Source organism: Lolium rigidum, chromosome 1 (assembly GCF_022539505.1).
Source record: "Lolium rigidum isolate FL_2022 chromosome 1, APGP_CSIRO_Lrig_0.1, whole genome shotgun sequence".
Lineage (NCBI taxonomy): Eukaryota > Viridiplantae > Streptophyta > Magnoliopsida > Poales > Poaceae > Lolium > Lolium rigidum.
The window spans coordinates 330,982,411-330,994,443 of record NC_061508.1 but is presented as its reverse complement, the minus strand read 5'-3'; the positions used below and the strand labels follow the sequence as shown (position 1 = coordinate 330,994,443).

General features: G+C 46.1%; 1 protein-coding gene across 2 annotated transcripts; it reads right to left on the bottom strand.

Moving 5' to 3' along the window:
- Window positions 1-3,211: 3,211 nt before the first annotated feature.
- LOC124699672 (CTD small phosphatase-like protein 2) lies at window positions 3,212-9,395 on the bottom strand. Of its 2 annotated transcripts, none has more exons than XM_047231938.1 (7): window positions 9,353-9,395; window positions 7,776-8,065; window positions 7,258-7,382; window positions 6,471-6,558; window positions 5,488-5,811; window positions 4,283-4,620; window positions 3,212-3,753 (listed from the first exon to the last, which is right to left on the bottom strand). In XM_047231938.1, the coding sequence occupies exons 2-7, from the start codon at window positions 7,927-7,929 to the stop codon at window positions 3,547-3,549; spliced, it is 1,236 nt and encodes a 411-aa protein (XP_047087894.1). In that variant the 5' UTR covers window positions 7,930-8,065; window positions 9,353-9,395; the 3' UTR covers window positions 3,212-3,546. The 2 variants fall into 2 exon arrangements, with proteins under 2 accessions (XP_047087894.1, XP_047087901.1); XM_047231945.1 differs by having other exon boundaries at window positions 6,471-6,555; window positions 9,353-9,391.
- Window positions 9,396-12,033: the final 2,638 nt, after the last annotated feature.

The window sequence follows — 12,033 nt, the reverse complement described above, 5'->3', positions numbered from 1 at the left end:
ACGCTAGGGGCCGCGCCGCCCTAGTGTGGCGGCGCCCGTGGCCCCACCCCGTCTCTCCCTCGGTCTTCCGAAGCTTCGTGGCAAAATAGGCCCATGGGCGTTGATCTCGCTCCAACTCCGAGAATATTTCCTTACTAGGATTTCTGAAACCAAAACAGCAGCAAAACAAAGAATCGGCTCTTCTGCAGATCTCGTCAATAGGTTAGTGCCGGAAAATGCATAAATATGACATAAAGTATGCATAAAACATGTAGATATCATCAATAATGTGGCATGGAACATAAGAAATTATCGATACGGCCGGAGACGCATCAACGTCCGTGGCCCTCTGGCCGCGGTGACCCCGCGTGCCGCTCCAGGTTGGGATCCGGCGCCTCACGGGCTGGGCAGGGCGTGGGCCCGTTCTGAGCCCAGCATCCAAGACCGATTTGGACGGGATCTCCGATTCGGCAGGGCGTGTGCCGCAGGCTCGGGTGTTGTGCACCGCCTTGGTGGCAGGCTTGGCCGGCGGCGGGTTGCCTCGCCGTGTTGGTGAGGGTGCCGGGAGGTGTGTTGGCTTGCCTAGCAGTGCTAGACAGGGCATGGTGCCATGCGAATCCATGGCCTTCCGTCCCGCGATCTCGTGTTGCCGTAGGCACGTGGGTTGTTGATATACCAATCCTCGCAGGTGCTCTCTCCATTCAGGTTCGATGCTTCCAGCAGGGGGTCCGGGGTACTCACCGCGAAGGTTCTACTCGCTCCCATCCTATTCTCCGTTGAGCTCTCACCGAGACGTCGGGGCGGCGGTCCCGGGAGGTGGGAGTCATGTTGGTTGGCGGGCGAGCCAATGACTCGGTGTCGGCTGGTGACCACGGCCATGAGGGCGGTGTGGTTGCTCGGTGAGTTGAGTGTTGTGAGGTGTAGATGGCGGTGACTTTGCCAAAGGGGAACCTTTTCCCCTTGGGTCATGGTGGCATCTTCAATGGGGCTGACCCCGCAAATCGGACACCAAAATCGACCGGTTGTGTCCATTTACGTTAGCCCGTGGACATCGAAATGGTCGCCTAGCCAAGCTTGTCTCGTTTGTGTCCGGGGCGTACCTAGCAGCGTACGCATTTTGTCCAAAGAAGGTCGGCCATGTGCCATCTCAAACACAAAGTACTCGCAATATTTTGAAACAAATTTAACATATAAACTACGAAAAAACATGTTCAAACTCATTTTTAAACTAATTACATAAACAATACTTCTTCTTAGAGGGCCCCGCCTCGTCACCCTCACGCGAGGCGCTTCCTCGCTCGTCACCTCTTCGAAGAGCTTGTTGTGTCCGATGAGCTTGTGTCCCCCTCCGAAGAGTCGTCCTTGGTGTCTTCCTCGTCGTCGGTCCATGCCGACCGCGTCTTCTCCCGGGCCCTTGCCTCCTTCTTTGTCGTCGCCGCTTCCTCTGCTGCCTCCAAACATCTCCACATGGCATCTTCATCCTCGTCCTCTTCCTCCTCCTCGTACTGGCCATCATCGATGACGGTGTCCCCCTCCTCCTCCTCCTCCTCCTCCTCCTCATCCTGATCTGCCGGCACCCAGCGGTGGCCCCCTCCTCCTCCCGGTAGTCCCTCGTGGGGAGGTAGAGCTACTCGGCATGGCAGGTCTATCCCACCAATGTCGCCATCCCGGCGGTTTTCCCTCGCTAGCGTTGTCCGATGGAAAAGAGAGGTTGCTCATGACGCCGTCGGCCGTAGAGATGAATGGCGGTGGCCGGTAGGGAGATCTGAATGCGCAGATGTAGGGGACTTATTGAGCGGCGATGAATGGCGGTGTAGAAATCGAAGAGGGTTGTGGTTGCTCTTCCGCGGCGGTTTATGAGTTCGCGCTCCATTCCGGTGGTGCACGCGTCGATCGACGCGGTTGCCACTCTGGCGGTTGCCTTTCCCGGTAGTTGATGTGCTTAAAGTCGTGCCGGCTAAGAAGCCGCATTAAGCCAGGTTCGCTGGTAGGCGCAGCCCGTCGGAGAAGAGAGCGGTCGCGCGCGCGCGACCGCGCAGCCGTCCACGGAGATGCAAACTCAACGCATATTTGGACCGTGTTAGCGTCTCCGCGGATAGCCCGGTCACTATGCGTCGGGCTGCTAGGCCGGGTTCCAGATGCTTTTTTCGACCGCATGGTCGCTGTGCATCCGTTTGTGTCGCTCAATTGGAGATGCCCCTAGCCCTAAGTGCTTTATTGTAATTTTTGCATGTCTCGCAATGTGGTCCTCCCGCTTAGTCGAAATAGATGTATCTTTGGGCATTTGTTTCTGAACATTTTGGATTCAGGAGATAATATATTAATGTACTATTATTCTTTGGGCATTTAACAACAATTGCATAAGATCTCCTTCAATATGCTTAATCGATTGCACAATGCCTGATTGTGCAAGTATTAAAATGTTTCTTGTCTGACTTTGTATTTGCATAGAACAATCATATTGTCTACAATAGGTTGGATTCAGACTGTTTTGCATGTGTTATTCTTTTGTAAATTTGCTAAAGAAATGTTACAAATCCCGCCAGCCTTAGAATTTCTAGTTCCATCATTCTTATTTCATGGCATTACATCATATTGGCTGATCTTATGAATGTATGCACCTTGTTTCAGGCACAAACTGCATGCCCATAAGGTTGTGTTTGCGATCAGCCACCAAGGAATGCACAGGAACTGGCACTGAATTGCCTCCAAGAAGTAGCAATCCATAAACTGTGAGGAACTCAACATGAAGCTGCTCATGTGAAACGATTATTTGCTTGGGCAATAGTGTAGAAAAGATGACAATAGCGTTTCAGACGTTAGCCATGGACAGCTAGCATGTTCTGCGAGACACAAGTCACCAGCTTGTCGTTTAGGCTGGTGGTCGTTTTGTAGTTCTCTTATCTCATGTCAGTATCAGTTGCACGCTTTGTTCACATCAGAATCTGATAGATCAGGCTTTAATTATAAATTGCATTGTTTGCCACACTACCTTATATATATTCTGCAGGGTGTACAACACTGTTCAAACATTCTTAATTGTTTTGTTTTACTGTAATTTTTGCATGTGGATGCCTAAGCCAAGGGCAGTTCATCTAAGGGGCAATGGTGTTTGCATGTAGTACTTTTAATTAATCATCAGTTGGAGATATATGGCCCAAAAGGCAGGCATAATCCTCGCTGGCTTTTGTACTTGACGACTAACTACAGGCCGAAGCCTACAACATAAACGCAGTGAGAACACAAATTTCTGATAATACCTGCTGGCCTATTACATGCTGGGCAATTATTCGTCCAGTGCACAACACGGTCACAACAACCTTATGGGTTTGGCTACTGCTTGCTTGTACAAGGTTCCCTAAAGTTCACCGGATTTAAAACTTACAACGGGGCCAATTATACATCCTCCTGGTGGTTCAGAATTAAATGACATAGGGTTGCGCCAGGGCAAGAATTCTGAATCCCAGATACAGTGCGGGCAAGAAGATTCACCAGTTCCGTTCCTTTCAAGCAACTTCCACAGCCTTCGCTTCTTGCGAGAGAGGCGCTGACGCTTCAGTTAACATGCTATGCATTAGGAAAGAAGTGCATTGCAAGGGAAGTCGCACTAGCCACCTTCTGGCGAAGGTTGAACTTTGTGGCAATGAATGGCCGAACATCTTCCACTCCAACCAAGCTTTCCAAAAATGGTAGCAGTGCTAGGAGCTCCTTGTCATTGGGATCATCGAACCAGCTCTCTATTGGTACGCCATTATCTAACTGGAACCCAAAAGCCTGAAAGCAAGAATATCAGAAAACACAACGGTAACTCATTGTAGCTATAAGGAACGATCAAGTTCTTTCTGGGCATTGTAATACCAGTGGAAAGTGGAGTGGGAGATTATATTCCAACTGTAAATGTTTCACAAGTAATAGTAAAGGTGAAAGATTAGTTATGGCCCTGGCCAGTAAGATATGTTAGGCTAGGTCACCTTTTTTTTTTTTTTGAAACCAGCTAGGTCACCTAGATTGCTATTCCAGAACAGGCATGATAAGACAGACCCAACCATCATGATCATAAACTAGAATAAGGTTTATGTTTGCTTCACCAAGACAGCCTATCTCAGCATCTTGAACAATTTAAACTGTAACCTCTAACATATTGGCCCAATTACTCTAAATAAATTGGTTTATAGTGCAGAACATATAAGAAAAACAAATGCAAAGAAGCCATGATAACTAGATTGGCTAGAATAGTATTTCGGAGATCTTCAAACAGACAAAGCAATTGATCAATGAATAACAAAATGTGTATGGCATATACCTGCGGAGAATTGTCAACGATGACCACTCGAGACAAGTCACGGCCAAGAACCGTTAGATCCTTTAAGTAGTTTCCCTCCACATAGACACAAGAATCACGATAAACGCGATGACGGAACAACCTTCTTTTGGGATCAAGAACATTAAGTAGTTGTTCTGCATAAATACTTTGACTAGCCGTGAAGATGATTATTTCAAACATGCTGGCGACTCTCTCCAGGAACTCTTTCAGATATGGACGGCACCGTACATAGATTGTGTGCTCTCTGAGATTGAAATGAACTGGAAAAGTGAAATCAGAATCTTCACAGGGCTCAAGCGTAGAATGCACCAGTGTCTCTGCATGAAATTACGAAAATATCTTCAGATTAGGTTACTGAATTTATAATGAGTGGAAAACACCAAGTACAGGTAAGAGCTAACACCAAACACAAGGGCATGCTGCATTTTATCAAATAAGTAGAAAGATGGAACCAAAAAAAAAAGATTGGTACAGAGGCAAAAAGTTCCAATCCATTAACATCATTTTATAGTTCTGTTGATATTACATAAACAGGTTGCAGTAGTCACAAGACATTCAAGGCTCAACATTTTTTAGATATCAAATTATTATTTTCTCTATAATATATATACCAAAGTTGTCCCAACTAGTGTCCTTCACTTAAACACATCGTTCTACACGCAATTTCTGTCCTGTCCTAAATGTACATTTTAAAAAAAACTGTAGGTGGGGCCCCACCAATAAATTCATTCATAAAAAGCGTGTATACAAGGAAGGTAAAGGATTTACGAAGGTCAACGAGGGGAAGGGATAAGCGGGGCGGAATTGTACGATAGCTTAGAATACAAGCCACAAGGGACTCAAGCCATAGCTGAAGCTCAAGAGTGTCTGTCTGAAAAGCTTTCCCTCTGAAGGAGATAAGATAGAGCTCCATTTTGGAAGTGAAAGACCAAGAGCCTATACTAGGGGTATTGTTGTCGAATTTTTAGTTAATTAGCCTTAATTAATATTTGATCAAGTCACCTGTCATATTAATCATTGCTAAATGGCTTATTAAAAGGAAAAGAGGACTGGCATAGTGAAATAATAACATTTTTCCAGTATTTACAGAAGAAACATCAGAAAATAATTATTCCACTATGATATATCATCAAGATTCAACAGACTATGTTAAAGAAAAAATATTCATCCAACAACCATCTTACCATCCAGATCAAGGACAAGGGTGGTTCTAGGGCAGCTCCGAGTTTGCTTTGGAAGAAGAACGGGCCGAAACTTGGGTACAACCATGGATAACTCGGGCAAATCCTTTATGAAGGTATAAGGGTCAAACTCATCAAGCTCCTCAGTCTCATCAGGTTCAGGGCACCCATCTGTTGAGATAGAATCTTGACTTTGTTCATCAATACACTCCAGCTTAGAGTGCTGCATTGCAAGATATATAGCAGACACTTCAGGAGATAGACTACCCAATTCACTGAATTCATTGTTTTCAAGCTTTCTGTTTCCACATGTTGATTGCATAGGAACTGCATAGAAGTGGCAAGCCATCTTAGAAAGGAGCATTTCTTAAACCTTCTATGCATGCATGTGAAAATTCAAACACAGGTATGACAATTATTGATGCAGATGAATTAAACATTTAAACGGTGGTGGGGATGCCCACATTCACAGATTCACTTCTAACAGCACAGGCTGCAAATAAAATAACTAATTCAGATACTTTAAATTTGCTACTAAATTTTTCACAAATAAAAATGCAACCATACAAAAAAAATGCCAGACAAATCTAGCAGTGCATTATATATCTAAACCAGTCAGGCGAAGAGAAAGCGGATACAGTGACTTAGGACTTCACGATGTTCCACTTGTTACCACTCATCAAGGATTATCAAACACTCACAAATCTCCAGCCCATAGAAGGACCTCCATAATACATTAACCTAAACTGAATACTGCAAATGAGACAGATCTAAGTATACCTTGGCCTAAAAAAATATAAATTAGGGAAAAGGTGTAGTTATAGTATAGACCTTATTAGGACCTAAGGTATTGAGGAAATAAGAATCATACCAAACAAGATGCTATCTTAAGCATAAATGTAGTACACAGATACATGTTAAGATAGTAAAATATCAAATAACATTTTTTAAGAGGGAAAGGACTTCAAATGTCGAATATTTTGTACCTTTGCCTAAGCCATCACCGTCGTCTTCATTGTGATGGTGGAATGGTTGAGAAAATATGGAAAGCTCTTCATCATTTTCGTTAGACTGCTGACATAAGGAAGACCAAATAGACATATAAGAATGTAAAGTAAATTACGGTTCAAGGAACAATCAAGTTCAGGATTCAGGTGATGTGACAATCAATCCTACTCTAAATTTTGGCTCTAGAACCAATAATTAACCATAAAAATGCTTAGTGCGTAGTGCCAGAATCAAATAATTGCAGCACAACGATGGATGACCAATGTAGTCTTGCATATGCAAATAATAGGCCTATGCCATACAAATACTTCAGGTATAGCTTATAAAGGACCTACGTAGTTTGTGTTTGCATTCCAAAATGTTGTTATGCAGAAAAAAAAATACTCCATTCGTCTCTAAAAAGAACTGCTCAACTTTTTCTAGGTACGGATGTATCTACAACTAAATTGTGTCTATATACCTCCGTATCTAGACAAAGTTGAGCAGCTTTTTTAGGGACGGCGAGAGTACCTAAATGAGACGGTTTTCACCTTTGAGCCCATTTTTTATATCTTGGCTGAAATGTGTTGCATGATAACATAAGTTCCTCCGTTCCTAAAAAAGCTTCTCAACTTTGTCTAGATACAAAGGTATATAGACATGTTTTAGCTATAGATTCATTCGTATCTAGAAAAAGTTGCAAAGCTCTTTTAGGAACCGAGTGAGTAGAAAAAAGCAGTTCAGCTATATAAGTATATAACACACTTAAACCAGAATGAACCGTACCTTGTGATCAAGCATACTACTACTTGGCACATTAGCAACTTCATTTTCAGTATCAGTACAATCAGAGAGTGATGTCAATGTTCTACCACCACTAAGAATTTCATTCTTCTTCTGCAAGTTTTCGGCTGCAGAATCATAATCAGAGCAATGATTAGTACAAAAGACAGCTCTAGTGGATACCCAGGTAGCCAATTTCCTAAGAGCTCATAATATTACATTGTCCCAGACGAATTCCTTATAGTAAACTGAAGTAATAATCATGGAAAACACATTTGCCAAAAGTGAGACAGTGTGTGAAAGGTCCTTTATATATAACAGATTAGTTTGGACTACAGAAGAACTGACAAATGACAATATACAGCAAGTAGGATATCTTAAAATAAAACCACTCTATTTATCTTTACTCCTTTATGCAAGTTTTTTTGGTGGCTCTATGCAAGTTTCTATTGACTATCTTATTATATACTTTACAATTAAAGTTGCAACCATAACTCACAACAGTTGCAAAGGGACTTTACCAGGTTTCTGCTTTTTAGAGGAAGAAGTAATCAAATCATTGACTTTCTTATCAGGAACTGCACTTGAAGTTGATCTTCTGGGGTGTCTACTGGTTTTTGTATTAACATGCTCGACAGTAGCATTTCTTGCGGGGCCTTTTTTTCTTGTCGGCATCCTTCAATGAAGAAGAATTCCTATCCACAGCTGGCTTGTATACAAGAAGAGGAATACCAGACCTTACAGCAAGCTTCTGCCAAGATAGTTCAGGGCAATTGCACAACTCCTTCAAAACAACCCTCGGAGTGCAGACCTGATGAAAATTGGCAAAGGGAGTTAGGGCAAAGTCCAGCTCAAAGCTCTCTCAGTCAAAGCCTGATAAAGTGAAGGCAGCAAAAAAATGAGAGGATGCTGCAGGGTAACATTAACAATGAGGGTGTTGCAGGGTAACATAACAGTGGGGATTAAATTTGTACAGCAACAGCATTTTGCATTCAATAGTAAGAAATTCCTATAAACTCTCTGTAAGCACCAATCTTACACAACACATGAAGTTCACAGTCTCAGAGAAACATAGTTTCCTTGAGTCTAGATTGCCCTGTGCTTAGCAATTCGAAAGATTCACATGACATTCATCCAGGGATCTTGGCACTCCTAAATGTCATTCTTTTCGAGAAAAATCGTGTGCGCCTAACTATCCAACAATTTCAATCATGCAATCAATCAGACACCTAATTACAACCATTGGTTGTCACACTGCACAGTTAATTTTTGTCTGTGTGTCAGGAAGTGTTTAGGGGTCTGTCTGTTTGGGCTGCAGCTTTTGAGAAGCAGCTGTAGCTGGTGGGCTGTGAAAGAGCAGCTGTTGGAAGCGGAAATTTGATGTTTGGCAGGAGTACTTTTAGGTGTGGTGCTGTTGGTTTTAGGAGCAAGATGTCTGGAATGCCCCTGAGTGCTTAAGATGTTGTGCAAATGCTGTTTTGAAACGAAATGGCTATTTATGACTGTTTTATTACATAATTACCATGTTTAAGAGCTGAATAATTACCTTAATTTACCAGTTGGTTTTCTAAAACAATTTTAAACACGCTTTTTATCGGAATAAATTTGGAGTGCCTTGTAAGATAATACGAGATTGTTGCAACAATTGTTTTACAAGGCTTCTCCATACAAACCCTAAAGAAGTACCAAGTTTCTAATGCCCATAATATATTAACAAGACTTTACCATATGAACCCAAAAGAACTAGTACAAGTTTCCAATGCCTAGAGTATTACAAGGCATCGGCTATGTCGTCACGAGTGTTGTTCATGCTAACATGGTCCCCTCCCAAATCACTGCCTACATTGCCCCCTGATGTGGAAGCAACATGCCGAGGAGGCATATAGGTCTGAAAGATACCCATCCTGATGTATCTCATCAATGTTCACAGATTTGAGCACTAAAAAACCCGCAGCACTTCAATTTCTCACAGCATTTCATGAACATGGCGTCAGCTCACAGATTTAAGCACTGAAAAACTCGCAGCACTTGATGTACACAGACTTCATAAGCATGTTCATCTCAAAACAATTAAATGGAGACAGGGGAAGCGCCTCACCTTGCCGCGCCGCAGCAGGGGGCGGAGATCGGAGCAGCGCGTCGCCGGGGCAAGCTCGCAGGAGTCGGCGGCGCCTCGAACGCCTCCAGTCGCCCGGTCGAAGATGGGACGGCGCGAGCTTGGGGACGACGGGAATCGAGTCCTGGGGCGGCGGCGGGCGCTGGTGGCGGGGAAACCCTAGCCCTACGCTGCCATGGAACGTGACGGGGAATGAGCGCGGGGGTGTCGACGGGCTGGCGCGTGGAGGGGTTGGGCGACTCGGGAGGCGGAGGAGGCTTACCGGCGGCGGGGGGATGAGCAAAACCCTAACCCTAGCGGCGGCCGGAGGCGGGGGCGGCGAGGGTTTTTTGAAACGGAGGCGGGGAGCGGAGCGGAATGGGGACGGGAGTGGGTGGGGAAAGCGTAGTGTCGAAGGAAAAGTAGTCGATGACGATTGGCCGGGTGTTTTTGACTCACGGGGATTGCAGCCGGAGCCGATGACGGATGGGCCCGAGTGAGGCGGGGCCTGGTGGTGGGTCCACGCGTCGGTGGGGTGGTCTAGAGAAGGTGTGGTGAGGAAAGATTTCGGCGCGTGTGTGCACGGATGGAGCTGACTCGTAGGACGCGAGTCAGATCGGCGCCCTATGTGGCAATGTGGGCCTATGTTGGTGGACCTTCCGATGGGCCGGGCAGGCTCGTGATCACCCCCGTCTGGCCCAACTCCGACCCAACAAAACTGATTGGGGCCAGCTAAACAGGAGCCCATGCCAACTGCAGCACGGGGTGCGTTTGGTTTGACCTCAAACTTGTCCCGGCCAAAATTATGCTCACCCAAAACAAAACATCCGACTTTGGGCAGGGAGTTTTGGCTATATGCTCCGAATGAACAGTAAATATTGAAAAATATGAGATTTCGCGCACCCGTTTTTTGTCACTACGGTTCGTGTTTGCGTATTTTTCTTGCGAAAATTAACGTGTACATTTTCCCAATGAAAACGACAAGGTTCGACGCTCTAAACAAGCGGCAAATTTATTAACACTCAACTTGTGTTTTTAGCGCATGTCGCAGTAGTTGTGTTTTGTCCACAAACATTTGCAAAGAACCAACTGACATGAAGAACATATACGTGTCTAATTTTTCCCATATTTTTTTTTTACATTAATAATATTATTGTTCCGCATGGAGGGGCTCTTTGTAGCCACAATGCATTTCCGACTATTATGCTAAAAACAAATATTATATCACTAAGAACATAGTATTTATACCTTTCACACACAAATGTCTCCATGAAAGCGATAAACCCTGAAGTGAACTAAGATGTTGGTTTCATTTTGATTAATGGAACATGCGCTTGGCTCTTTTTCCTCCAAAAGAATATGTTACTCCACCAATAGAAAATTTGAAAGTTCCCTATTGGTTTTAAATCGGAAACATTCGATTTTGTTTCGGTAAAACATTGTGTAGACGAAAAACGAGTGCCCTAACAAGCGCAAGCAATTCAAGATGCTAGGTCACATAAGCATCACCGGAAGATCGTTTTAGCTTTCTCGCTCATCACCCAACTTTTCATCTCCCGCATCAATTCAGTCTGCATCCACAAGGGACCCTCGGCGAACTGGCACCATAGCTCGCCGATGACCGGAGCGTTACAGAGCAAGAACTTGGCCAGCGTCCTCTGCGCCCTGCCTCCCTGGTAATGTACCAGGTTGAGCTCCCTCAACCGGTTCGCCAGGCAAGGGATCATGGCGCAACCACTCGACCAGTCGAGGATGTTGTACCGGTTGTACTTGAGACGGTGCGCGTTGAGAAGCTCCATTGCCTTGCAGTTGTCGTGGCCGGCGGGGAGCGGCCCATCGTCGTCAATGTCAGCCCCGGTCCCCGTCTCGAAGAACAACGAGAGCACCTCCAGGTTCGGGGCGTGCCGGAGAATCCTGCTCGTCACGCCGACGGTGGTTGCGGCGTCGCCGTCGTGCAGCAGGTGCCCCCACATCTCGAGGTGGTGGATGTTCCAGAACACCGGGAGCCTGGCGACGTGCACCACCGATGTCGCGTACATGTCGCTGCGACCTCAGCGCCAGGCCGTCGCGGATGCGAAGTGCTGGAGGAACGCCGCGAGATCGGCGAGCCTCCAGGCCGCCATGACCTGCCACCACGGATGTAGATCTGGGCATGACTGCGAGGGATGGCATAGCGGGGAACCAGCGATGCGGCGCCAACGTGGCTCAAGAACGGCATACCCGGCACGGCGCCATCGCGACTCTCGGCGGTGCCCACGCTTTACACGCCGACGACGACGCGTTGACAGGCAGGGTTGCAAGGCAACATCGAAAGGAGCTTGGCGGAGGCGCTGTCCAAGAGGGGAGAGCATTGTCACCTGGTGCTGCGGACTCCGAGCAGCGGAGGTCCACGAGGCGCTGGCAACGCTGAGATGAGCCGTGCACCAACTCCTGCGACGGAGATGCGGCATGAGGAGCTCCTGGAGGACGGTCGTGATTACGGTGACGCAGTGAGAGCCCAGGCTCAATGCGGAGCGGCCGTAATGCGAGCGTGAGAAGAGACCTCGACGGTCGCGGCAGCGGCGAGACGACTCGGAACACTCTGCCTGACGGATGACACATTGCTGTCATCGCATCGTCCCTCATCGGTGTCGCCACCGGCTATCATTATCCCCCTCGTTATTCTCCTATTCGCCGTTCGCTGT

Bases quoted from the DNA above. Each gene is read 5' to 3' on its own strand.
- LOC124699672 (XM_047231938.1), bottom strand. From the start codon at position 7,929: ATGCCGACAAGAAAAAAAGGCCCCGCAAGAAATGCTACTGTCGAGCAT. The intron at 7,383-7,775 runs GTAAAGTCCCTT...ATGATTCTGCAG, and splicing joins CTCTAAAAAGCAGAAACCTG to CCGAAAACTTGCAGAAGAAG. The intron at 4,621-5,487 runs GTAAGATGGTTG...AATTTCATGCAG, and splicing joins CCTTGTCCTTGATCTGGATG to AGACACTGGTGCATTCTACG.